Here is a 26412-nt window from a genome sequence, read left to right as displayed (position 1 = left end):
ACCTTGATATTTTAGGAATTACCCTAAGAATGAACTTGATCCATGTGAACCCAGAGCTTAAGGGGCCCTTGTCCATAGTTTGGACCCGAAATCTCTTGACATAGCAGGGGTATCAATAGAACACATTAATCGTCTTTTCCTCTTGCTACAAGGCCTGCCCATCTCCTTTTCTGGTCACAGAGTTCACAGATTTGGAACCAGAAACTAAGAAATTATTTAGTCCAACCCCTCTGATTTTCCAGATGAGGAAACTGAAACCTAGAGAATTGGAATAATTTGCCAAAGATCACAGTCAATAAGTAAAAAAAAAAAATCAGAATTTGAATCCAGATCCGCTGAGTCAAGAGTCTATGGCTTTTCTACACTGCTGTACCTCTTGATTATATCTTTTATGTTGCATCTCCCAAATAAATTTGTCATCAGTGACATGCTACTGCCTGTCCCCACCTGCCAGGTGATCTAAAATTTTAGGTTTACACCCACCAAATTTCATCTTATCAGATCGGGACCAATGTTCTACCTCATAAATCACTTTTGGAATCCTGGTTCTACCAAACAACCTGGTAGCTATCTCTTCCAGCTTTGTGTCCTATACAAATTAAATAAGCATCCACATGTACCATTTATACCTAAATTTTCCAAGTCTTTGATCCAATGTTAAGCAGCACAAAGGTAGGAAAAGATCACTGTGGTACCACATTAGAGACCTTCCAAGCTGACATTGAATTATTATTTATTTTTAAGCAATTGGGGTTAAGTAACTTGCTCCAGGTTACATGGCCAGCTATTTCTGGGTGTGGTGCTAAGTATCTGAGCCCGGATTTGATCCCCAGGTCATCCCGACACTGGAGCTGGTGCTCTTACTCGCTAAGCCACCTGGCCACCCCATACATTGAATTATTATTTTAAAAAACTTCTTAGGCACAGTTATTCAACCCATTCTGCATCCACCTACCTGCTATTTTTTAGCCCACATCCTTCTATCTTGCCTGTGAAAATAGTGTAAGTAGCATTGTTAAATGCCTTCCTGAAATATGGGCAAACTATATCTATCTGCAAAACTTCCCTAATCTACCAGTCTAATAGCTCTGTCAAAAAAAAATGGAAATGCAGTTAGCCTGGAATGATAGGATCATATTTAAGCCAGATGTCCACATATCATCTCTTTAATGGATTATATGGGTAATGGAATCACTTGCAGAACCCTGAAATGAGCTCCTGTTTTCCTCTGCCCATTGGGGAATCTCACTAAGAATCCAAGTAAAGCTCACTAATCTAGAATTTGTAGACTCTTTTCCTTCTTTTTTTTCTTTTGAAAGTTGGGACATTTACTCTTCTGAAGTACTGGAAGACTTCTACTTTTCATAATCTTTTAAAGACCATTAACATTGATTAGACATCACATTAACCAGTTCTTTCAGTCTCCTGGCATGTAGCTCAGCTGCTACCAACAGAGTAAGCAAGCTAGCCTAGATGAAGTAGAAGGTACCCTGAGGGAAAGATAGAAGGTGGTATATACCAGGCAAGTCAAACCACCACTACCTTGGACACTACTTCACTTCAAACCTTGATAGAGACCTCCCAGGCCCCTAAACACGAGAACCTTGGGAATAATAGTACTCTTTAGCCCACTGGTCCTGATTCTACAGCTAGCACTGGAGAGAGTAATCTCTATGGCGAAGGGGCCCATCTTCCCTGACACCACTAACACCAACTGGTCACCAAGTGCTCCAACCAGCAAGTAAGATCAAGAACATTAGGAATGGGGGCAGCTAGGTGGTGCAGTGAATAGAGCACTGGCCCTGGAGTCAGGAGGACCTGATTTCAAATCTGGCCTCAGAAACTTAACACAGAGACTAGCCATGTGACCTTAGGCAAGTCACTTAACCCCAACTGCCCTCCAAAAAGCAAAAAAAAAATTATAAAAAAAGAACATTAGGAATGGCAACATGCCACAGACCACCAGTCCTACTTTCTGCCCAGCCCTCAAAGCCATCATCCAGTGATGATGGCAACAGCCTCCCCACAAGTAGCCCAGAAACTAATCCAGTGGGTGTTTTGACCACATCTACTAAACACCTAGCAAAGAAAGTCCCTGCCCCTAAAGTCCTCAGCACTGTCTGTTAGGAATTGATCAGTAGAAATAGCACTGAAGAAGATTCATCAACCTCTGCTTTGCCACCGTACCCTACTATTTAGCATAGTTCTTTGAACATAGCAATTGCATGCTCATTCATTTGTTCATTCATTTGTTCATTCATTCATTCCCTTGCCTAGTGATTTGAATTCATCCGGGACAGCTAGCATTCTTATTATCTCCTTACTTGTCTTGGGCTTTTGTCTAAGTTTTTCTTTCCCTTTGCATTTTTCCCCTTATCTAAGTGCCAGTGAAGAACAAGAAAGAAAAGGGGAGTTGCCCATGGCATTTAATATAAAAGCAATTGTCTAAGCTCAATCTAATGCCACACTTTGAGGGCAACATCTGAAAAAGAAAGGCACTGTTAACAATAACACTGTTCGATGACCGACTTTGATAGACCGGCTCTTCTCAGCAATGCAAGGATCTGAGACAATCCCAAAAGACTCGTGATGGAAAATGCCATCCACATCTAGAGAAAGGATTGTGGAGTCTGAATGCAGAGTGAAGCATATTGCTTTCTCTTTTGTCTTTTTCATGGTTTTTCCCTTTTGTTCTGATTCTTCTTTCCCAACATGACTCATGTGGAAATATGCTTAATATGATTGTACATGTATAGCCTACATCAGATTGCTTGCTGTCTTAAAGAAAGGGGAGGGGTGGCCAGGTGACGCAGTGAGTAAGAGCGCCAGCCCCAGAGTCAGGAGACCTGGGATGGGTTCTGGCCTCAGATACCTAACACCCACACAAAATAACTGGCCGTGTAACCTTGAGCAAGTTACTTAACTCCAATTGCTTTAAAAAAGAAAAGAAAAGAAAGGGGAGGGGAGAGAGGGGAAAAATTTGGAACTCAAAATCTTATAAAAGTGAATGTTGAAGACTATCTTTACATTTAATTGGGAAAAAATTAAATACTATTGGGGGGGGGGGATGAAGGTTTAAAAAGGCACTGATGTACAGGAAAGAAGAGAGAAGACAAACCCAGGGAAACTGCCGTTCTTTTGATTTAATCGGGAACCCTCTCACCAGTTGTATTCCTTGGGAAAAGATTCCAGAGACACCACCAGCCCAGAATTTTGGGGTATCAGCCTGCTGAATCAACAGACACAATACAAGTCCCTGAGTTACAAATGGCCATGGCTCAGGCCCCCCTCAAGTTTTCACTTAATTGCTTGGACCGGAACTAGACCAGGAATATCTGTACAGGCTCCAACAATGGCCTCCCATTGGCCAGTCCATCCATGCTACATAAAAACTAAGTTCCCAAAGCAAACTTAGTTGAACTGATTCTCATTTTTACAAACAACTATTTGCATACTTGTGTTTGTGAGCTAAAAATTTCCCAATATCAAACATTTAGTCAGTGTATGTTTTCACAACCCTTTATTTATAGAAACAGCTCAAGTTTCCCTCTTTCCAGTTTTCTGTATATTTAAGAGGCCAGAAAGAATAGGAAATGGAGGGCATGTAATATAAATATATGTATATCCTGAGGTCATTCTAATGCTGAACTACAAAGAAGACATTTAAAAAGAGGGAAAAAATGTCAGAGAGTGACTCTGGAAGCCTGTGGGGAAAAAAATGTCAAGATGGTACCTGATCACAGGCCCTCCCCAATGCCGTCCATGAGTTATGCTGCACTGGTCTTGCCTAGTTGGCAGCTAGAAGGATGATGGCTATGGTGTAGGTGCAGCATGGTGGTCACTAAATGAACAGTCAGAACTGACCCTGCATCCTTCAACTTTAATACAAAAGTGATTGGGGCACGATGGGAGGGGGAAGAAATCTCCTACAAATACGGTCTCCAGTTTAAGGAAACCTAGGTGTAGGAGGATACTAAGGGTAGGGAAGAGGGAGGTTGAGATTTCATATTTGACCTGGGAATGGCCCAATTACTCTGGGACCCTGACCCTATAACCTTATTAATCTCAGTTCTGCTGTAGCAAATGTACTTTGATCTATATGGGACTAGTCCTTTAAGGGTCACAAAGAAAGTAGAATTTCTTTCTCTTTCAGTCTCTGTCTCTCTCTCTCTACCTTTCTCTGTCTCTCTCTCCTCTCTCTCTGTTTCTCTCTCACTCTCTGTCTCTCTCTGTTTCTCTCTCTCTGTCTCTGTCTCTCTTTTAGCAAGGAAACTCATTTATCCAAATCAATAGCAAAAACGTTTTTCAAAGAAAGTATACCTAGACAGATTGTCAATGGAATGAAGGGTTTAACTACGGAAGGTTTATGCATGCCTGGGACAGTGATGGGGGAAAAGAGTTTGGCAAAGTTTCAGCTATCAAGAGTGAAGTAGTCTAGCTCAAGCTTTTACTGCCACCTAGTGGCCAGATAAGGTATCACCAGCCCACAAGAGTCACTCGCACATGCCTCAAAGATTGGAGCGGTACAAGCCTAGAGCTGCTGTTTGTCCTTCATTCTCCAGGAGGACTGTGACATCAGGAAGGTGATGCCATGACATGCAAGTGAATTGGATTTAATTGAGGGAGGGCTGTGCGAAGATCGATCCTCAGTGGCTCACCCAGAGCCGAGCCTCCTAATATTATTCATACATGACTCACATCTTAAATACACTCCCTTCTGTCCTCTGGCACTGTCACCCCTCTGGTGCAGGCACCCAGCACCTCACCTGGATTACCACAACAGCTGCTGCTGGGTCTGCCTGCCTCAGGTCTCTCCCCACTCCAGTCCATCCTCCATTCAGTCATTAAAATGGTTTTCTTAAAACCCAAGTCTGACCACACCATCCCCCTACTCAAAAAAGTCTAGAGGTCTCCTATTGCGGCTAGGAACAAATACTAAACAATTGGTTTGGCAGTCAAAACTCTTCATAACCGCACCCACTCCTACCTTTCCAGTCTTCTTACACCTTACTTCCCACCACATACTCTGATTCAGTCACACTGGCTTCCAGGCTGTTCCATAAGCAAAAAAATCCATCTCTCAGCTCTGGGCATTCTCCCTAGCTGTCCCCCACAATGCCTGGAATGCTCTCCCTCCTCCACTCCAGCTACTGACCTCCTACTGAGGCTTCCTTTAAGCCCCAACTAAAATTTTACCTTTTATAGGAAACTTTCCTCAATCCCTCTTAATTCCAGAGCCTTTTTTTTTTAAATTATCTCCTACCTATCCTATATTTAGTTTGCTTTGTATATATGTGTTTGCATGTGATCATCTCCATTAGATTATAAACTCCTTGAGGACAGGGCCTAAATTTCGCTTCTTTTGTATCCCCATACTTAGCACAGCACTTGGCACATGGTAGGCATTTAATAAATGTTGATTAATTGATTGGTTGGTTTAGAGGTAAATAACAAGGTGGCCAATTCAGAGCTCCTGTCAATTTCATCCCCTCCAATCTTCCCCAGCAGATTGCCCCTATTTACCTGAATAATAGGTCCCAGCCCAAGCCTTACTTGTTCATCATTGTTTAGATTTTGATGGGTCAGAGTGAGTTAGGAATTGTGTCTGTTCTGGTCAGAAACTCTGAGGGTCTTCCCCTCCTTGACTGATTCTTTTTGTGAAGGAAAACTACAAACTTAGACCTGGGAAAGACCTTAGCTTCAAAAGGCCAACGTCTCCCCCTGCATCCAGGGCCATCTACAGTCATCCTGACCTATGTCTTGCCACTGGACTCAGGCGACTCTGGAGGACAGAATGAGGCCGATGACTCTGCACAGCCCTGCCTCACTTCATTTCAAATCACTTGCAAGTCAAGACATCACCCTGCTGGTTTTATTGGTACTCTCTGAGGAAGAAGGATGAAAAATGTCTATCAGCACAACCTGCTGCCTTACAAATACACCCAGGTCTCCCCTATACTTAAAAAAATTGCTTGGCCCTCCGATTCCCTCAAGCTCTCACATATCTGCCCACCCTTTCACGGCCAAACTCCTAGAAAAACCTACCTGTACTCATTGCCTCTACTTACCCTTCTCTCACTTGGTTCTTAACCTCTTTAATATGGCTTCCAGCCTCAATTCTCAGATGAAACTGCTCATTCCAGTGTCATCATCATTCCCTTAATTGCCAAGTCTGATAGCCTCTCCTCATTCTTCTCCATCTCACTGTGTTATTTAACTCGCCTGATTCCTCTTCGCGTGTTTTGTGACATTGCCCTTCAGGCTTCATTTGGTGACTTATCATGCATAATACTGCTTCTAACTGGGGGTGCTCCCCAAAGCTGTAGCCTACATGCTCTTGAATTCTTCTTCTCCTTCTCCTTCTTCTCCTTCTCCTTCTTCTTCTTCTCCTTCTTCTTCTTCTCCTTCTTCTTCTTCCTTCTTCTTCTCCTTCTTCTTCTTCCTTCTTCTTCTCCTTCCTTCTTCTTCTTCTTCTCCTTCTTCTTCTCCTTCTTCTTCTTCTTCTCCTTCTTCTTCTCCTTCTTCTTCTTCCTTCTTCTTCTTCCTCCTCCCCTCCTCTTCTTCCTCCTCATCCTCCTCCTCTTTTTCCTTCTTCTTCTTCCTCCCCCTCCTCCTCTTCTTCTTCCTCCTCATCCTCCTTCTCCTCTTCTTCCTTCTTCTTCTTCCTCCTCCTCCTCTTCTTCCTTCTTTTTTTCTTCCTTCTTCTTCCTCTTCTCTCCCATTCCTCCCTCTCCCTCTCTCTCTCTACCTTTCCCTCTTCTTTCTCCTTTCAATAGTTTACATAGGGTTTATTATCACCTCTACGTAAATGACTCTCAGATCTAGACACAATAATAATAATAATAACTAGCATTTATATAGTGCTTAATACACATTAAGCATTGTGCTATGCACCTCACAAATGTTATCTCATTTGATCCTCACAACAGCTCTTTGATGTATGTACTGTTATCATCTCCATTTTACAGTTGATGCAAACAGAGGTTAAGTGACTTGCCCAGGTCCTACAGCTAGCTAATAAGCATCTGAGACCAGATTTGAATTTGGGTCTTCTTGCCTCCAGGCCCAGTGTCCTATCCACTGTGCCACTCAGCTGCCTCTGGTCATCCAGCCCCAGTTTCTTCCTTGAGATCTAGGCCCTCTTCACCAAATGACAGTAAGACATTTCAAACTGCATATCCTAGAGATGCTTCAAATTCATCTGCAAAGCAGGGCTTGTCTTTCCCCGAAATCCTGCTTCCAGTCCCCCAGGTTTGTAGCCACAGCATTATCCCCTACTCCTCACTCTCTCTCTCCTCCTGGCCAATCAGGGGCCAAATTTTGCCATTTCTTTCTCCACAAATCTTGCACCCAATGCAATCTCTCTTCATAAAGTCATCGCTTTAAACCCAGGTCCTTACAACCACAGCTAGGTGGTGCAGGGTACAAATGCGTTACTATTTGTAAATCATCTAACACATTTGTTGTTGTTCATTTGTTTCTGACCCTCCTTGACTCCATTTGGGATTTTCTTTCTTTTTTTATTTTTGAGGGGGGAAGGCAAGGCAATTGGGGTTAAGTGACTTGCCCAAGGCCACATGGCTAGTAAGTGTGTCAAGCATCTGAGGCGGAATTTGAACTCAGATCTTCCTGACTCTAGGGCCAGTGCTCTATTCACTGTGCCACCTAGCTGCCTTTGTTTGGGATTTCTTGGCAGAGATACTGGAGTGGCTTACCATTTCCTTCTCCAACTCATTTTACAGATGAGGAACAAACAGGATTAATTGACTTGCCCAGGGTCACACAGTTAGTAAGTGTCTGAGGCCAGATTTGAACTCAGGAAAATGAGTCTTCCTGACTCCAGCTCTCTATCCACTGCACCAATACTGTTGTGATAGTCTCCCGGCCACAAGTCTCTCCCCTCTTCAATGCATCCTCCACACATCTACCAAAGTGATATTCTTGAAACACATGTCTGACCACTCTCAGTGCCTGCTCAATAAACTTCAAGGGCTTTTTACCAGGGTCATTTTACTAGGGTCAATTATGAACACCTCTGTTTGGCATTTAAATCCTTTTGCAACCTGGCTCCAACCTACCTTTCCAGATTTTCTACATATTACTCTCCTTCACACACTACTGTCTAGCCAAACTGGCCTTGCTGTTCTCCATTCATAACATTGCATCTCCAGACTCAGCATCTTTACACAGACCCATGTCTGGAATGTGCTCCTTCCTCAACTCTCCCACCAAGAATCTCTAGCAACCTTCAAAGCTCAGGTCAAACATCTCCTACACAGGGCCTTTCTGATCCCAGCTGCTAGCTGGTAGCTGTCTCCCCACCAAAATTACCTTGTGTTGATTTGCAAATGTTTTCTATGCATTTATATGTTTATAGAGGATAATGTGCTTCAGAGTCAGAGGCCATCTAGTCCAGTCCCCTAACTTTTTACAGGTGAGGTGATTACAAAGACCTAATAAAAAAGAATGCTATCTACCTCCTTCAAGCTTTCTTAGCCTAGCCTTAATGAATGAAAGACAAACAACATCTGTGAGTAGAAAGAGGAGTTGTCCCACTGGGCACCCAAGTGGAACTGGCCAGTTGGGCAACACATCTCTTTTCTTTACCTTTGTCCACATAGGGTGGACATACCCTTATCTGCCAGTGCTCTGCCCAAAGGAATGTAAATTTTCATCATGAAACCTTTTTTTTTTCCTTAAGGACCCCACCTTAAACCCAAATCACTCTGGCTCTCATTGACTGGCTAACAATAGGTCCCAGGCCAAACCCTACTTGGTCCTTGTTTGGGCCCTGACTGACTCAGAGGGAATGTAAATATCGACTGTTTCTGTTTTGGCTAGAAACCCTGAGAGTCTTTCCCTCCCAGATCCATTTTGTCTTGACTAGGTAAAGAGGCCATTCTCTGCCTCTTTTCTTAAGTAGCCTTAATCACTGAATGGGTGTTGCCTCAGTCAAATAGAGAGCTATTAAAGACCTTAGCTTAAAAAGGCCAAGCTCTCCCACTGCATCCAGGGCTTTCTCCAGTAGTCCTAATGTATTGGTGGCTCTGGAGGAGAAAATGAGGCTGGTGACTTGGCACAGCCCTGCCTCACTTAAATCCAATTCACTGGCATGTCACAGCATCACCTGCCTGATGTCATGGTCCTCTTCCAGAATGATGAACACACAACAACCACCAGACTCAAGATGCAGAATGAGACACATATTTTTCCACGACGAATGTGAGAATTTGTTTTGCTCAACTATGCAAATTTGTTACAGAGGTTTTGGTTTGTTGCTGGGTTTTTTTTCTCCCAATGGAAGGAGACGGAGAAGGAGGGAGAGAAAATTAATGTTTGTTTTTGGAGGGAAAACTAAAAATAAATGTTGTGCAGTGATTTGATTGTGCCCAACTCTTTCTGCTCCCTTGGACTCCATATAACAACGGGCCCTTCCCTATCTCCCAAAGTCTGTCCAAGCTCATATTCATTTTTTCCATGACACTATCCATCTCATCCTCTACTGGCCTCTTTCCTTTTACCTTCAATTTTTCCCAATATCAGGGTTTTTTCCAATGAGTCCTCTCATTATGTGGCCAAAGTATTTAAGCTTTACCTTTAGTATTTGACCTTCCAATGAACAGTCTGAGTTAATTTCTTTAATTATTAACTGATTTGATCTCCTTGCTGTCCAAGGGACTCTCAAAAGTTTTCTCCAGCACCACAATCGAAAAGCAACAATTCTATACTCAGCTTTTCTTATTCAGTAATTCTCACTGCTGTACATTGCTACTGGAAAAACAACAGCTTTGACTATACAGACCTTTGTCATCAAGGTGATGTCTCTGCTTTTTAGTATAGGATCCAGATTTGCCTTAGTCTTCCTTCCAAGGAACAGGTACCTTTTAATTTCATGGCTGCAGTTGCCATCTGCAGGGATCTTTGAGAGCAAGAATACAAAATCCATTTCTTCTCCCTCTAATTGCCAGGAAGTGATGAGACCAGTTGAAAAGAGCTTATCTGTAAAAATTACAGATAAGGAAAACAAGGATCTGAGAAATTAAGCAATCTGCCCAAGGTTGAAAAGCAATTAAGAGGCAAAATTTGAACCTAGAGCCTATATGTTGTTTCCCCCTACAGAATGTAATTTCTTTAAGGGTCGAGACTACTTCGTTTTTGTTTTTGCATCTCCAGAGCCCTGCACAGAATCTGGCACATAGTAGGGATTTAATAAAAGCTTGCTGATTGATTTATTGACTCTGACCTGGGTACACATTATAGATTTTACGTTTTAATGTTTTGAGTGATAATCATTAAATATCATATCTTGGCCAAAGTCTGAATTAATCAAACAAACTGCTTTCCCTTGCTTTGAAAATACCTTTTCCTGTGTCAGCAACTTCAAAGACCAGATAAGGCTGGAGATGAAATTCTTATCTTGGGAGTACTCCATATGGGAGGAAAACAGACATCCTGAGACCATAAATTGTAAATGAACCCTGCTCAATTTGCATTTACAACCAAGGAACTTCTTTTCTCACATATAGATGGTAACAAATGGAGATCATAAATCTGTGTGACACAGTCATCCTGAATTGGGATGGTTCTAGAATGTATATAAATCTTCTGACTCATCTGTTCAGTTAGGATTTAGCCCTCCTAACTCCTTGTACAAGTTCTCTAGCTTAAGGGACTAAGGAATAAATACTGTAACTATATATCACTATTTGTTTGTCTCCTTTAACCAAACTTTTATAAGGTCGTCATGAGTAATATTTTATTTCATCCCATAGATTAATTCTGGACTAGCCCACAGATGAAGCCAAAAACTCAGAGCAGCGTTGTGAAGAAGGCAGCTTAGATGTCTGTGGGCTGCTCGCCATCTGGTGGCTATTGAGGAAACTGCAACTTTTTAAAAAAGGCTATCCATGCCACCTATGTTTGAGAGATCCTGAGATCAATAAGCAGGAGGCTCTGGTGGAGTGCCATCTCGTGGACAGTGCAGTTATTGCATGTCCCTCCAGATTATTACAGTGTCATTAAATACAACTTCCTTTTTATAGACTTGAGGACAATTTGGAATGATTGAACTGAAGAATGTAGTGATAATCATTAAGTATCATATTTTTGATCAAAGTCTGAATTAATCAAATAGACTGATTTGCCTTAACTTTAAAAATGCCTTTCTCTGTGTCAGCAACTCCAGAGACCAGATAAAGTTGAAAGTGGGATTTCCCCTTATCTTGTGGGAGGAGCCACAGAGACCCAACAGCTTCTTTGAATATCTCTTCCCCCAGACAGAGCTAACTTGGGAGCATTCTTTCTTCTAAGAATAAGACTGAACCTAAGATACTATCTTGAATAATGGAACCTTTTCTTATCTAAATATTTCATGGGGCATATATTATGCTATGGCATGTTAATGAAAAAGAAAACACAGATATTCTCGGTTGACACCCCGTCAATTCCTTGTAATCTTAAATTTTACCCTGAATTGGGCTGGCTCTAAAATGTATTTAAGGGGCCCCTAGGTGGCTCAGTGAATAGAGCACTGGCCCTGGAGTCAAGAGGACCTGAGTTCAAATCCAGCCTCAGACACTTAACACAAAAACTAACTGTGTGACCTTGAGCAAGTCACTTAGCCCCAATTGCCCTCTAAAAAAAAGGCAAAAAATATATAAATAAAATTTAAAAAATAAAATGTATTTAAACCTCATTTTTCTTGTTTATTAGTTAGAAATTAACTTCTAACTTCTTTACAAGTTTGCTAGTCTTAAGGGAATAAATGCTGTAACTGGATATTACTATTTGTTTGCCTCCTTTGACCAAACACAAAGTGTCACATTATCCACAGCCAGGGCCCTACACCAAGCAAGTGTTCAATGAATTAAGATCAATCCTTTGTTCTGTATACAAAGTGTGTTCTATGAGGAAGACACTCCCTTACTTTCTTGAGATTTTCCATTAGTTCCAAATCCTGGTTTGGAGTCAGAGAAAAGGAATTAGTGTTAGAAGGAGTTAAGGAAGCAGAAACTTCTATTCCATTTCCTCCTCCTGTTCCCTAAGATGAGGTCTCTGTCTCTGTAGTTCATGCAGAATCACAGTCCCAGCAGCACTACTCAATGGCCTCCTTTTCTGAAGTCATTGACCTGATAGGATTTAGAACTAGAAGAGGCCTTAGGGATCATCTAGTCCAAATCTGTTTTTATAGAGAAGGAAACTGAAGCTTGGAGACAGAAAAAAAATGACAAAAATCAAAAGATTTTAAGTGTAAATTAAAATATAAAACTGTTAAATCTGGGAGTCAAAACCAGGCTCTTTTATTTCAAATTTACTCTTCCCCATTCTTTCCTCTTCCTGACTTCATCATCATCTTCTACTGATTTCCAGGACACATGTGGGGTCTGGAAGACTGTAGCAGCAAGCACCCCAAGCGTCCTCAGGGTTTACCGCCACCACAGGTTCTTGGATCTGCTTTGATAAAGGAAAGCAACTCAAAATGGGTTAACAAGCTTACTTTAATGAGTCAGACATATATCGTTTACCTTGTTCAGGGGAAAAAGGTCAGCACCCTGAACCTCAAAGTATACAGGCAGAATTATCAAGACAGAAACAGATCAAGTAGACAGATTTCCAAACTGTCCAACCATTACATCCATAACAAATCAGCATCTGGGTTTTTCAAAGCCGGGGGACTCTCAACAACGGCTTCCCAGAATTCAGATCAAATCACAGAACACTTCTCAAAGTGAGTCCCAAAACAAAGCTACACATCAGGACTTATATAGCCTTCTCCTGGCTCAGAGAATGTAACAACCTTATTGACCCACTGGCCAATCAAAAAGTATCTACTGAAAAACAAGCCTCCCTCCCCAGGCTTCTGGTGCACTTTAGCCTAGGGGCAGGGAAGATCTTCCAAATTTGCATTCCCATTACAAAGACCCATCTAAGACCCATCCTCCTGTGGAACTTAGGTACCTGCCTCTTGGTTTTCTTCATCACCCTTTCCTCTTCTTTCAATATCAGCAACTTCAGCATCCACATTAATGGCCCATTTGGTCTTAGAGTTCCAGAACTCCTTCAATTTCATCTTCCCTTAACTTCAGTCACTGATCCTGCCCTTGTCTCACCAAGGATCTCATTATCCCCCCAAACTGCTTTACCTAGGCAAGGTGTCACACTCAAAACTGTTTCTGTCTAACTACAGCTTCTTGTAATTTCCCCTCTGCAATGTCCAACACAATACACACAATACACACACACACACACACACACACACACACACACACATACACCCTTATGCTTCAGAGATTCTGAGATCAGCAAACTGGTGGCTCCAGTAGAGTGGCATCTGCCAGGTGGCAGAACCTGATCATATTCTCAATCTCTTCTAGTCCCTTACATGTGGATACTTCATGCTCCTCAATCAGTCCTCTGCTCTCCTCTCTCTCCATTCTGTCCCTGAACTTAAAGAGTACACCCACCACATTGGGTCATCTAGGTGGCACAGTGGATAGATTGCTGGGCTTGGAGTCAAGAAAACATTCATCTTCCTGAATTCAAATCCCCCAAGTCTCAGATATTAATAGCTGTGTGACCCTGGGCAAGTTCACTTACCCCTGTCTGCCTCAGTTTCCTCATCTGTAAAATGAGCTGGAGAAGGAAATAGCAAACCACTCCAGTATCTTTGCCAAGAAAACCCCAAATGGGGTCATGGAGAGTCACACGAAACTGAAAAATGATTTAACAATCCACTACATTATGGAATGAGGGCTAGTTTGGAGTCGGAAGATGTGGTTTCAAGTCTTAGCTCTAACACTTAGTAATCATGCAACAATGAACAAATAATAACAATTCAATAAATGTTTCCTAAGCATCTGGAGGCAGGCTCTGGAGCCTGATGCCAAGCCCTTCTGAACCTCTATATTCTATGAGTTATGGGGGAAAGCAACATTTTCAATTTTGACTTCAGGGGGTAATTATGAGGGATCCACTTTGTAAACTTTACCCTTGTGAAATATCATTATTATAAACATCTTCATTGTAAATTCCCACAGAGGAGAAACTGTTGATGTTTCCCTACAGATCACAAAATAAAGACTAAACTTTTTGACCAGACCTTCAAAGGCCCCATGTTCCTGGCCCTACAGTATTGTACTTGAAGGTTTGCAGAGCGCTTCAACACCCACCTTCTTATTTGGTCCAGGGCATTAAGCATTGGCCCTGGAGTCCGGATAGCCCAGAGTTCAAATCCAGCCTCAGACACTTATTACATGAGTGACGCCGGCTCTCTGCCTCAGTTTCCTCATCTGTTAGATGGCGCTCACAACAGCAGCAAGGATCAAATGAAGCAACTTTGGGCTGTAAGAGGCTTTGCAAACTTAAATCATCACATATAAATGGAAGGCTCCCAGTTTCCAGTCCCTGAACCAACGCCTCCCCATTTGTAACAGATGCTCTACAAAGCCCTTGCCAGCTCCTAAATTCTACGGCTCCAGCGCTGAACCTCTGGGAAAGCGGGCCGAGGCCAGAGGGGTCTCAATCTACGAATCGACACTCGACGCCAGTCTATGGAGTGACACTCCCTCCACCGGGGATGCCAATCTACGAATCGACACTCGACGCCAATCTATGTAGCGACTCTCTCTCCACCAGGGCTGCCAATCTATGAATCGACACTCGACAATCCCTCCATGAGTTTGAGAGGGTGGTGAGTCCTGTCTTTCAACTAGTTTTGATCCCACGTGACTGTACTTGCTCTCGCTCTCGCTCTCGCTCCCGCCCCCGCCGGCTCTGGTCTTGACGTCACTTTTGGTGCGACGACTTTCTCCCCCAAGTCTCCTTAACCCAGGGGCATTGGAGAAGATGGCGACCCTGAGCGGAGTTCGTGCCCTGAGCCGGGTGAGGCCCCGGAGGAGCCGACCGGCGGGTGGAGGAAGGACAGTGCGGGGTGAGGGTGGCGGGGGTTAGGCCGTCAGCCCGGGCGCCCCCCGCCCCCGTCCTAGGTCATCGGGGTCACGGGCTGTCCGTTTGTCTGTCCTTGCCAGGCGCTGGTGGTGCCCCCGAGTCTCGGGGCCTGGAGAGGCTTGATCACCACGGCTGCCACCCGAGCCGCCCCGCGGAGCGCGGTGAGAAGGGCCCCCTGATCGGCCCCTGGGCTGTCCCTGGGAGGGTCCTCTGGGGTCGTGTCCTAGCTTTCTTGTCTTCTTCCCCGCCCCCACCCCGCCTTAAGCTCTGGCTCCTGAGCGCCCGTCCCCCCCCACCCCTTCCAGGGCCTAACACCACTGCACCAAGCTGCCCCTACGTAGCGAGAACCGAACGCTTCCGGGGAGTGATTAATTAGCCAATTATTGAAGGTCGTGAACTGCCATAGCCAAATCCTTCGTGCCTCTGGTAACGAACCTCTCCGCTCTTAATTAGGCAGATCCAACCCCTGTCGCCAGACCATGCTCAAAGCAGAAGCAGATGTGAGTGCAGGTTTAATCTTAGTAATTATTGTTATTAATGAAATTTTTAAAATTCTTAATTGTCTTCAGAAGCCAGTCTATTCCTGAATAACAGTCCCCTCAGCAGCAGCTCCAACAGTTGTCTATTCAGCATCTAATGCAGGTGTAGATTTAGGAGTCATCAGCATTTAAATCCTACTTTTGAAGACCCCCAGGAATGAGAATTGCCCTTTACGGTAGTCTCTTCCATTTTGCTTAGCTCTTACTGTTGAAATATATTCTTTATATTGAGGCAAAAATATGCTTTTCTGAGACATTCCATTATTGCTCCTCCTGTCCTTTAGGGCCAAGCAAAATAATAAAGTTATTTGGAGCTCTCCAGAGCATGTTCTGTCTTTTGCCTCTTTTTGTATCCCCACTGTTTAACACAGTCCTGGCAGGTATCAGATGCTTTATAAATGTTTATTGACCGCCTTTTGCCCATGAAAACCCTTCAGATGCTTGAAAGCAGTTATGTTACTCCCCCAAGTGTTCTCTCCAGGCCAAACACCTGCAATACGGCAGCACTTTCCTCATTTGATTTTACCTTTTTGGTGGCCATAACAAATAGTACACTCATTTTGAGTTTGTAGGTCATTAACTACTTTCTCTCCTTTTTCTCATAGGAACTATAACTCCTTCATCCTATACTTGTGTAGTTATGGTTTTTTAATACAACTATAGGGCTTTACATCTATCCCTCTTGAATTTTATCTGGCTAGATTCAACCCATCATTCTGGCCTATCAAGTTATTTTTGGATGCTGGTGTGTCATCCCTCTGAGCTTTGTTTCATTTGCAGTTTTAATTAGCATTCTTTCTATTTTACCATTCAAGTAATTGGCCAAAAAATAGAGCTCTTTCTTCATAATATCCCCATTAGTAGGTGAAACAAGTATACATCCTTATCTCCCTCCTCATTCTTTGCTTCTCTGAAATAAATAATTTGTCCATTTTTATTTTTAATTTGGAATAAGGAGCCCTTCATTGAAAGATTTTGAGCAAAGTAGAAAACAGATTTGTGTGTAAAGAAATAGCCTGGCATAATGTCAAGGATAAATTGGGGGTGCAGGTGCCCAGGAAGATGTGTTTAGAGGTAGTAGGTCCAGGGCTAGTAATGAAGGTCTAGCAGTGTAGTGATGAAAAAATAGAGGAGAGAATGGATGTAAGAGATGTTTTGAAGGTAGAATTGACAAAACTTGGCAGCTGGATGTGAGACACGAGTGAAAGGAAAGAGTAGGAAGTAAGACCAGCCTGGGAGACTGAATGAACGAAAGGAAAAATGAAGCCAGATGGTAGTTTTATTTAACAAGCATGTAACAAGCACTGTGAGGTACTGTGCTAAGTTTAGGCTGATTGGAAGACTGAGAGTCAGAGGACCTAGATTCAGGTTCTTCTTCTGTGTATGATGTTGGACAAGTCACATGATCTCTGTGGGCCTCAGTTTCTTCATCTGTAGATGAGGGGTTAAACTGGATGGTCTCTAAGGGCCTTTCCAGCTTTGAATCTAGCATCCTTTCATTCTAACATTGGCTTAGCTTGGAACCTGTTGAGTTTGAGGTTCTGGTGGGATCTCCAGGGGGAGATGCCCTCAGGCATTTAGAGACAGGACTGGAGCTCAGAAGTAAAATCAAGACCTGAGAGAGAGAGATTTGGAAGTCATCTATGTAGCAGGAGTAGTTGAAGACATAGGACTGAGATCAGCAAGGGAGAATGAAGAGAGAAAAAGATCAAGAAATGTATAGAGATAACAGCATTAAGAAGTTTGGGGAAAGAAGAACTGGCCAAAGAGAAGGAATGGTTAGGGCAATACACATGAATTGGCATGACTGGCTGTCACTGGGCCTCCCACACGGCCAGGAGCACAGTGCCAGTGACTGCTCACCTGTCAGCTGTCATAGCCAGCCACAGAAACAGGTGTGCTGGGGTCCCATAACATTGAGCGCTAGGATAGCATGACCTGGGGTGGCTGGCGCTGGACATGGAGTCAGGAAGCTTCAATTCCATCCCTTATACTGGTTGCTTCAACTCAGTTCTCTGGGCCCAGTTTCCTTGTCCGTAAAATAGGGACAGTGAGAGACAATAGGACATAGTGATGGAGGGCTGACCTTTGAGTCAAGACCACCCAAGTCCCACCAATGCCACTGGCAAGGTCCTCCTGGGTGATGCCTAGTGAGCTCAGAGACCTGGGGGGAGGGCGGAGGAACAGATGGATGAAACACAACATTTGCTTCACTGGTGCTGGTAGAGGCAGTTTCCTCTAAACCTTTTCCACAAAGGAACAACTCCCAGAGATGTTTCAGGGCTTGGATGAAATAATAGATGTAAAGGGGATTGCAGCCTTATCTAAATGACAGCTGTCATCTCTGTATCCCAGGGGCACACAGGCCCTTGTAGTACAGAGAGGGCACTGGTTTGGGAGTCAGGGGCCTTGAATTTGAAACCCTGTCGTACAGGGTGGTTTACCTCTCACTGCCTTTATGAGCTGGTGCAAATCACTGAACCTCTCCTAATCTGTTTCCTCATCTGAAACATGGAGAGATTGTCACAAAAATATGAGTAGTTCTTTCCCATTTAGTATCTAGTGGCTAAACTGAAGTTAACCAGGTCTTAGAAAGCTCTGCAGATCTCTTATAAGAAATTGTTGAAAACAAGGAGCAGGTTGTTGATTATAGAGAAGGAAAAAGGAGGGAAGATTAGGGAAACCTAGATGGGATGAAGTCACCTTAAGACTACAGATGGACCTTGAGGCAGGGGTATCTTTGTTGGCTTTTTTATTTTTAAGAAAAGATGCACTAGACTTCGGGCCTTAGAGTTCCAGGGCCTAGAAGACCTGAGTTCAAATCCAGCCTCAGACACTTACTAGCCATGTGACCTTGGGCAAGTCACTTAACTCCAATTGCCCTGCCTTCCCCCTCCCCCCCAAAAAAAAAAGACCCTAGATCATTTAACTCCTGTGAAATAAATTCTTGTTGCATTATTTGCTGTGTGTGACAGAGAAGTACCCAGAGGGGAAATGTGCTTCTGGTAGGGCTTGGCCCTTGTTACTGTTCAGTCTTTTCAGTAATGTCTGACTTTTCATGACCCTTTTGGGGTTTTCTTGGCAGATACTGGAGTGGTTTGTTATTTCCATGATTTCATTTTACAGATGAGGAAATTGAGGCAAACAAGGTTAAATGACTTGCCCAGGGTCACACAGCTAGTGAGTGATGAACTTGGAAGATGAGCCTTTTTTATTCCAGGCCTGGCCCTTTATCCACTGTACCACCTTACTGCCCCAGGGCTTGGCCTAGATACCCTCCAAGATGCTTTCCAGCCTCAGTTTATGTCATTTGTCTTAATGCCTGAGCCTGTCTGTACAGATCCATACCTCTCTCTTCACTCTCTCCATTACCAGTGACCCATGTGTCACTGAGCCCAGCCTTATCAGTTCTCTGCGGTCCTGAGGAGACATCCCCAGGAGCCATTATTCTGTCCCATCCATCTCCCTGGCAGGTGGACGATGTGAAGGTAGAGGGTGCGTTCCCTGTCACTATGCTGCCTGGTGATGGTGTGGGGCCTGAACTCATGCATGCTGTCAAAGAAGTTTTCAAGGTGAGATGGGGGTGAGAAGGAAGGGTCAAGTACAGATACAGAGGGACTTGAGGGACTGCTCACTGATACCTCCCACCTCTGGGCCCAGGCCGCCAACGTCCCTGTGGAGTTTCAGGAGCATCACCTGAGTGAGGTGCAGAACATGGCCTCAGAAGAGAAATTGGAGCAGGTGCTGAGCTCCATGAAGGAAAACAAGGTTGCAATCATTGGTAGGTCCTTCTCCGTCTCCCGTCCCCTACAAATGAGTATCATTTCACATCTGCCTGGTCCTCCAGCCAGCATTGCCGCACTTGACTCCCACCCTCAGCCTTTCCCATGGGAGCCATATGGCCTAGAGGAGTCATTTCAGGACCTTGTGTTATTTGGGTCCCTAGAGCTTCGGACCAGAACCTCTGACCATTCATAGAATTTCATGTCTGCCTAGTGCAGGAGGACAGGACATTAACTAGCTTTCTCATGTGAATTCTCATATGGAGGGATGGGTGGACACATGATTCCAACAGATGTTGGGGTGACCTAGGATGCCAGGCTTTCCCCCCAAGAGAATAGACCTCTGCTTAGGACCCTCACTGACCCTCACTCTGGATGTGCCCTCACAGGAAAAATTCACACCCCAATGGACACAGAGTACAAGGGGGACTTGGCCTCTTATGACATGCGGCTCAGGTACGAGGTAACAGGACCTGGGGACGTTGGGCACAGTGACACTATATGATACTACCTCCCCCATCCCCCGCCAGGCGGAAGCTGGACCTGTTTGCCAACGTCGTCCACGTCAAGAGCCTCCCGGGGTACAAGACTCGACACAACAACCTGGACTTGGTGATCATCCGTGAGCAGACCGAGGGAGAATACAGCTCACTGGAGCACGAGGTGGGGTTCCAGAAGGGGGGCAGCACACATCTTGTGCCCGTCCCCCCTGGCATTAGCCTAAGTCTGCTCCCTCCGTCCATGCAGAGCGCCAGGGGTGTGATCGAATGTTTGAAGATCGTCACTCGTGCCAAGTCCCAGCGAATCGCCAAGTTCGCCTTTGACTATGCCACAAAGAAGGGTCGAGGGAAGGTCACGGCCGTGCACAAGGCCAACATTATGTGAGAGGCAGAGGACAGGGACGGAAGCGGGGAGGTCATGTGGATGGCTGAGCCTGGTGAGTGCTGACCTTAGCCTTGACCGCCTCTACAGGAAGCTGGGCGATGGCCTCTTTCTGCAGTGCTGTGAGGAGGTGGCGGAGTTGTACCCCAAGATCAAGTTTGAGACCATGATCATAGACAACTGTTGTATGCAGGTACAGTGGCCCCAGCCTTCCCCGCCCTGACTTCACATTCCCATCTTATCTTCCTGATCTCGTTTCCCCTACCCTGTGCCCTTTGTCTCTTTGTCACCCCAGCCGCCCACCATCTCTTTTGCCTTCCCCTCCACCCCAGCTGGTGCAGAATCCATACCAGTTTGATGTGCTTGTGATGCCCAATCTCTATGGAAACATCATTGACAATCTGGCGGCGGGTCTGGTTGGGGGTGCAGGTGTGGTTCCTGGGGAGAGCTACAGTGCTGAATACGCTGTTTTTGAAACGGTGAGTAAAACCTTTGGGGCGCCCTTTTCCTACCGCTGACCCCTCTGGGCTCCCCAAGCACCTGAGTATCCTTCTGACTTGGCCTTCACCCCCACAGGGCGCAAGGCACCCATTTGCCCAGGCTGTGGGCAGGAACATTGCCAACCCAACTGCCATGCTGCTGTCTTCAAGCAATATGCTGAGGCACCTGAAGTACGTGTTTGGGCCCAGGGTGGGGGATGGAGGGGGTTGTCACACTGAGACTGCCTGCTGACTGGGGGAGGCTGGTTCTGGCCCTCTCACTTGGCTGTCTTTCTTCCCGGCACAGCCTGGAATATCACTCCAACATGATTGCTGACGCTGTGAAGAAGGTGATCAAAGTTGGCAAAGTAAGTATGGCCGGGCTGTTCCACACCCTCTTTGGTCATTAGTTACCCCTCCCGCTCAAGAAGGGGCTCCAGGGGGGCCCAGACTGCTCTCCTGGCCCCTTCTGGCTCCCCCTACTCCCACTGCGCCCTGGCTTCCCCTCGTCACCTGCTGCCCTCAGACTGTTCCTCCGTCCTGTCTCACAGCTCTTCTTGCTTTGCCCCACCTGTGGTGGGCTCTGAGGATCCTGTGTACATCTTGAGGCTCCTAATGCAGACTATTCTGGATGGTCCCTCACCCCATCTTCCATCTCTTCTCTCAGCACCTCATCTCTCTTCCTCATTCTTCTGTTTCCTCTTGGCACTTACTTCATCTTTCCTCTGGTTGCCTTCCCACCCTTCCATCATCATTCTCCTTTCTCTTGCCCACCCTCCCCACTCACTAGTCATCTTTTCCCTTCTTGTTCCTGGTGGCTTTGTCACTGGCTGTAGGTTCGGACTCGGGACATGGGAGGCTACAGCACCACGTCTGACTTCATCAAGTCTGTCATCAGCCACCTGCACCCCCCCCATGGGGGCTAGAATCTTCCCATTTCCTTATCTTGTCTTTGAATAGAGCCCCCAGACCATTCCCCACCCCAACCCCAAGCTTCTATAAAATGGACCATGTGGAGGAACCTGCCTCTGCCCCCATTCCATTCCATGGGACAAGATCTCTTTATCTACAGATGTTTGTGCTTTTGTCTCAATAAAAACATGGACCAGAGAGTCAGGATCCTTTGTGCAATCCTGGCCTATCAGCTTCTCTATAATCCACAAGGAGTATGGGGGAAGGTATTCATTGGGATCCTATAGCATTCTTTATTTTATTCCCCAACAAGTGGGGTAAGAAAACTAGGGCCTGTGGGAGGGATGGATTTCCAAGAAGGATCTTGAGTCCTGGGTTAAATTATTGCCCCCTTTTCCCTCACAGGTTCGAACCCCGGACATGGGCGGCTATGCCACCTGCCGGGATCTCACCCAGGCCATCATTAGTAGCCTGCCTACCCCACAAGCCTCCTGACAAATCTGGGAGAAGAAATAAATTAAGCCAAGGTAGCATTCTGTGAGTTTGTGTCTTTATTGGGATAGAGGGAGGGGAAGGGAAGTCTTGGCCCTCTGTGCTGGGCTTTCCATCAACACTAGTCCTCGCCCCCAGAGCTTTTCTGTGCCTTTTTCTTTTTTTTCTTGGCTGGAGTGGGTGAGTCTGCTATGCCATCTTCTTCTGAGCATAAGGGTTGTTTTTTCTTTTTCTTGGGTTTGGGGGGTATGGATAACTCCTCCTCAGGGGTTTCTTCTGTCTCCTCCACCTGCCGTTTTCTTTTCTTTTTTGGCTTCTCTTCCCCATTCTCGGTTTCCTAAGAATACAAGAAGCCAAATGTGGAGATAGGTTTAAAGCCAATTATCCCAGTCAGAGCAGCCTCATGGTTTGGTTGGGGTCCCCCCCATCTCCCATAGCCAAGGATCTCCTGGGTGGTGGCCACTGACCTGACCATTCTCAGGAATGCTGTTTTCTTCAGCTGCCAAAGCCTCTAGGCGCTTCTTCTCTTTCTTCAGCCGCTTCTTTTCCTTTTTGGCCTGCTTCCTCCTAATCTCTGCCACCATTTCCCCTGCCTGGCCAGAAAAGGAGTATTGTCCACTGCCAGAACCGCCCCCCCCCCCCCCCCAGCACTAAGCATAAATTTGCCATGCCATGTCGGATCAGGCTCATTAAATCAGTTTTTGCCTCCACTCTGGAGTCAGGGTAAGGATGCTCATCACCTCCAACAAGTAGAAATATAGGTCATGCCCTCTAGTACTAGACCATTTCTTGGACTGACCTCATTCACTGCCTCCTTCATGACGTCCAGATTCTTGCGGGGTGGGTCCCCGGTCTCATAGAATGACAGGCGTTCCTCGACCTGTTCCCGTAGCTTCTGCCCAAACACATTTGTGGGGACCTCTGGAACAGATTGTTAGGACATTGTGGGGGGGGGGGGGGTTGGGGATTCTATAGCCCCACTGGTGATCTCTCCACCCTCAGCTTTGCTCAGACTATTGATTCAACACTCACAAGGTGAACTGCTGTTGACGAAAAATTTTCCCATCATTGCAGAAGCCACTTGGGATCATTTTTCCTGATTCCCCCTCCCCCCCAGCCCTGAGTCTTATACCAGAAAAGCAGTCAATCCGCGATGCAATACTGCATTTGTTTGCCAGGTATCTGGAGATTCTGCCTTTATTCTTGGCGGCCGCACGGCCAATGAAGGTTGAATGGAATATGAGTCCATATTTGGGGGTATTTCCCCGAGTCTTCAGGGCTCTATGGAAGTATACAGGGTTAGCTTCCAAGGATACAGTTTAGAGTCAGACTCCCAAACCTCCCCCAAGACCCTTTTACCAAAGGTCTCTCCCACTTCAATTCCAAAACTGATTCCCCACCTCAGCCCCAGCCCAGAACTCCCATAGGGGTCAGGAGTCAGATGTCGCTGACCTGGAGGCTGCATCCCCTGGCTGGGGCCATGGGGGTCACTCAGAGGCTAGGGCTGACCCATCACAACCGAGGCAAAGCCTTCGGGTCAGGGTGCCCCAGCGCTGCCATCACAGTGACACACCCCTTAGCAGCTGGCACCAGAGTGTCAGTACCTGAACATTGGTACCTGAACAGTGCCTTCTCAGCCCCCAAGATCTGCACTGTGGATGCTGGGTACTTGGCCAGATTGGTAAGGCTCCCAGCATGGGAGATCAGTCGGGCACCAACCTGGGAGGGAAAAAAATTGGTTGTGGGCAAGGGCATCCATCCCTGACCCAACCAAACCCACTCTAACTCCAAGAAGAAAAAAGTAGGCTAGGAGGAGCTACGAAAAGTGACAATAGCTGTAAGGCAATAGTGCCCCCCAACACACACCCCAGTAACTGACCGCCTCCCCGATGAGGGCTGACAGGCTAGGGGCCACCTGGAACATCTTGGAGCTCAGGTATTTGTTCAAACTCTGACGATACTCAGATAAAGATACCACTCGACTTGAAAAACTCTCAATATTGATGAGATCAATGGGAGAGATGTCCATGCCTAGGAAAACAGGGAGACAAGTTAGTGCAAAGCACAGAACATCCTCTTCTCCCCCCTCCACTGACCCGCAAAACACTGACCCATGGAAGACCGAGATGCATCCAGAATGGCCCTCGCCTTGGCCTCATCCATTGTCAGCTCTTGCAGAGCTTCTAATTTCTCCTCATTGAGTTCTTTGCGATTGCCAATGAGCCGGGCCAGGCGACAGTATGTGGCATTATCATTAACAATCTTTACCAGCTCAGGAAAGTGATAGCCATACCACTCCCTAAAAAAGAGGTGACCTTAAGCAAAAAGAAAAGGTGGTCCAGTGGAGAAAAATCACACCCTACCCACTGCACTGCTTGTCCCACCTGCCCCCACAGTCCCAAACCCAATCCTCTGGATCCCTAAGTCTTTACTGTATCCCCTTTCACAATACAGCTGGGGCACAGGCAGGCTCCTGGCTGAGGTGTATAAGAGGAAGGTTTCTCTGCCTCCTTTTTCTATACAGTCTGTGCAAAGAAAACACACAGCCTGTGGTAAGCAATAGGAGGTGGGAAGGTGGAAGGGACACCCTAAAACCCAGCCGTTGTTTAATCATGTACCCCACCAGCCCTGGAGCTGACCTGACCCGCATAGAGAAAGTGTTGATGTCTTTGTCCAGCTGGTCAAGAAGACTGATGGACTGGATGATCATGTTGTCCACCCTATTCACATTGAATTTGACCTTGGCCCGAGAGTAACTGTGTCCTAGTCCCAGCTGGGCTTTAGAAGCCGAAACCGCAGTCAGACCTTTCACCAGAGAGTGAAAGTGCAGACGGACTCCTAGGAGAAAACAGATAGAACGAGAAACTACCAAGAAGTAGGACTTATGTCCTTCAGAGAACCTGACTTGATCAACTACTATCTACTAGGATATCAAGTCCCAGCCCTCACAGATGGCTTCCTTGTGGAGCCTTACCTCTGAGGACTTCAGCAATGACACCCCCTGTCTGGCACGGATAGCCTAATTCCTCTTGGATAGCAGCCCCAATCTTGGGGTCCCCCACACCGAGCAGAGCTTTCTTCTTCTTAGCTGGCATGTTGGTTTCCAAGAAAAGTCGGAGGTCCTCATGGAGGATGCCTGTGGATAAGGGTAGAGAGGGATTTTTCAGATCAGGAGGGCACAGGGTACACACAAAAGATCACAGGAAAGAGAAGAAAAGGCCACTGACCTTCGGATACTGCGTTAGCATTCTCTAGCGCACTGTGGGCAGACTTAAATGGGGAGAAGGCCACAAGACGGACGATGCTGTGAAACTTTCCGATGTTCAGCACACATTCCTCCACCTGTGGAGGAGAAGAGTGTCTGAGGACACTGAAGTTGGGGTGAAGAGGGGGACACATCTTTTTTCTCCGAGAATGGGGAAAGCAGAGACTAAAAGCCGCTGTGCTAACAGCTCTGGGACGTGATGCTCGCTTCACCTCCGGGCACCAAACGTGCAAAGGCTGGCCTGGCCAAGGCTGCAGGAGGGGAGGCTGGAGCACGTGGCCTTCCCTTGATCCCCCTTTCTGCACTACCCCATGCCTCCTCCAGACCCGGAACCCTGGGCGCCATGCTCAGAGACTAGGTCACATCACTCTGGTCAGGGGATTGACAGATTTTAAAGCTCATCACAGCTCGGCAGCCCCGGGGTGCGGACGGGACCCTGGTCCGGCCGGCTCACCTGGGGCAGCAGCAGGCTTATCTCCTCCACCTCCTTCAGCGCCAGCAGCGCATAGCCGGCAGCGTGCTCAAATAACACGTGCAGCAGCACCTACGGGGGATCGAGGGAGGAATTAACGGGGTTCACAAAGCCGACCCGCCTTGGCCTCACCCGAGCACGTGGTCCCCCTTGCCGCTGGACTCCACAAACTCCCGCATGGCTCGCAAAGTCCGATTCGATTAGTCCCTCCAGGAGGTCCCAGGACCCCATCCTCCGCGAGGGCTGTGCTGCCCGCGGCGGAGCGCTCGAAACCGGCCCACAGGAGGGCCGCACACACGCGGCCCAAGGTCCGGCGGTGCCTTAGCCTCCGCCGGGCCGCTCCCCTCCTCGCGCCCGCGTGCGCAACGAGGCCCTAGCTCCACCGGCCACTTACTCCCTCCCGACCCCTAGCTTCACGGCACGGCGACCCCCGACCCCTGGCCCATGGCCCGCAGGCCGCTCACCATGGCGGCGATCTGGAGCCCCAATCGCAATGCGGGCCTCCCGCCGGACACGCAAGAACACTAGCGACGCTAGCCCCGCCTCTTCCGGGTGGAAGCCTCCACTCAGAACCTGAGGAAGACACCATCGCCTAAGGAGACCAAGGGGGAGACTAAAGAAAATGGTCTCTCCCGGAAGTAAG

General features: G+C 46.4%; 2 protein-coding genes and 3 non-coding genes across 6 annotated transcripts; 1 reads left to right on the top strand and 4 right to left on the bottom strand.

The window, feature by feature from the left end:
* Positions 1-14731: 14731 nt before the first annotated feature.
* Positions 14732-22073, top strand: IDH3B (isocitrate dehydrogenase (NAD(+)) 3 non-catalytic subunit beta). Of its 2 annotated transcripts, none has more exons than XM_069072159.1 (12): positions 14732-14880; positions 15027-15107; positions 18959-19057; positions 19146-19266; positions 19657-19723; positions 19798-19930; positions 20015-20148; positions 20240-20342; positions 20482-20628; positions 20726-20820; positions 20936-20996; positions 21946-22073. In XM_069072159.1, exons 1-12 carry the CDS (start codon positions 14845-14847, stop codon positions 22033-22035), a joined length of 1167 nt encoding a protein of 388 aa, XP_068928260.1. In that variant the 5' UTR covers positions 14732-14844; the 3' UTR covers positions 22036-22073. The 2 variants fall into 2 exon arrangements, with proteins under 2 accessions (XP_068928260.1, XP_068928252.1); XM_069072151.1 differs by having other exon boundaries at positions 21465-22073.
* On the bottom strand, positions 22074-26371 carry NOP56 (NOP56 ribonucleoprotein). Its single transcript, XM_069072138.1, has 12 exons — positions 26234-26371; positions 25752-25841; positions 25260-25374; positions 25007-25168; positions 24672-24870; positions 24144-24331; positions 23912-24063; positions 23651-23751; positions 23165-23313; positions 22832-22953; positions 22500-22625; positions 22074-22369 (listed from the first exon to the last, which is right to left on the bottom strand). Exons 1-12 carry the CDS (start codon positions 26234-26236, stop codon positions 22154-22156), a joined length of 1623 nt encoding a protein of 540 aa, XP_068928239.1. The 5' UTR covers positions 26237-26371; the 3' UTR covers positions 22074-22153.
* LOC138151518 (small nucleolar RNA SNORD57) lies at positions 22710-22777 on the bottom strand. Its single transcript, XR_011165848.1, has one exon. It is a non-coding gene; the product is annotated as a small nucleolar RNA SNORD57 (small nucleolar RNA).
* Positions 23037-23106, bottom strand: LOC138151524 (small nucleolar RNA SNORD56). Its single transcript, XR_011165850.1, has one exon. It is a non-coding gene; the product is annotated as a small nucleolar RNA SNORD56 (small nucleolar RNA).
* On the bottom strand, positions 24462-24601 carry LOC138151552 (small nucleolar RNA SNORA51). Its single transcript, XR_011165857.1, has one exon. It is a non-coding gene; the product is annotated as a small nucleolar RNA SNORA51 (small nucleolar RNA).
* Positions 26372-26412: the final 41 nt, after the last annotated feature.

The sequence above is a fragment of the Petaurus breviceps genome, unplaced genomic scaffold (genome assembly GCF_028583685.1).
Source record: "Petaurus breviceps papuanus isolate PSGF00001 unplaced genomic scaffold, PetGlider_PUasm1.0 140, whole genome shotgun sequence".
Taxonomy (NCBI): Eukaryota; Metazoa; Chordata; class Mammalia; order Diprotodontia; family Petauridae; genus Petaurus; species Petaurus breviceps.
This window is presented reverse-complemented; position numbering and strand designations above follow the sequence as displayed.

Bases quoted from the DNA above. Each gene is read 5' to 3' on its own strand.
- NOP56 (XM_069072138.1), bottom strand. The intron at 24,871-25,006 runs GTAAGGCTCCAC...GTTTTCTCCTAG, and splicing joins CATTGCTGAAGTCCTCAGAG to GAGTCCGTCTGCACTTTCAC. The intron at 22,954-23,164 runs GTATAAGACTCA...AATCTGTTCCAG, and splicing joins GCGGATTGACTGCTTTTCTG to AGGTCCCCACAAATGTGTTT.
- IDH3B (XM_069072159.1), top strand. From the start codon at position 14,845: ATGGCGACCCTGAGCGGAGTTCGTGCCCTGAGCCGG. The intron at 15,108-18,958 runs GTGAGAAGGGCC...TCTCCCTGGCAG, and splicing joins GAGCCGCCCCGCGGAGCGCG to GTGGACGATGTGAAGGTAGA. The intron at 19,267-19,656 runs GTAGGTCCTTCT...GTGCCCTCACAG, and splicing joins AAACAAGGTTGCAATCATTG to GAAAAATTCACACCCCAATG.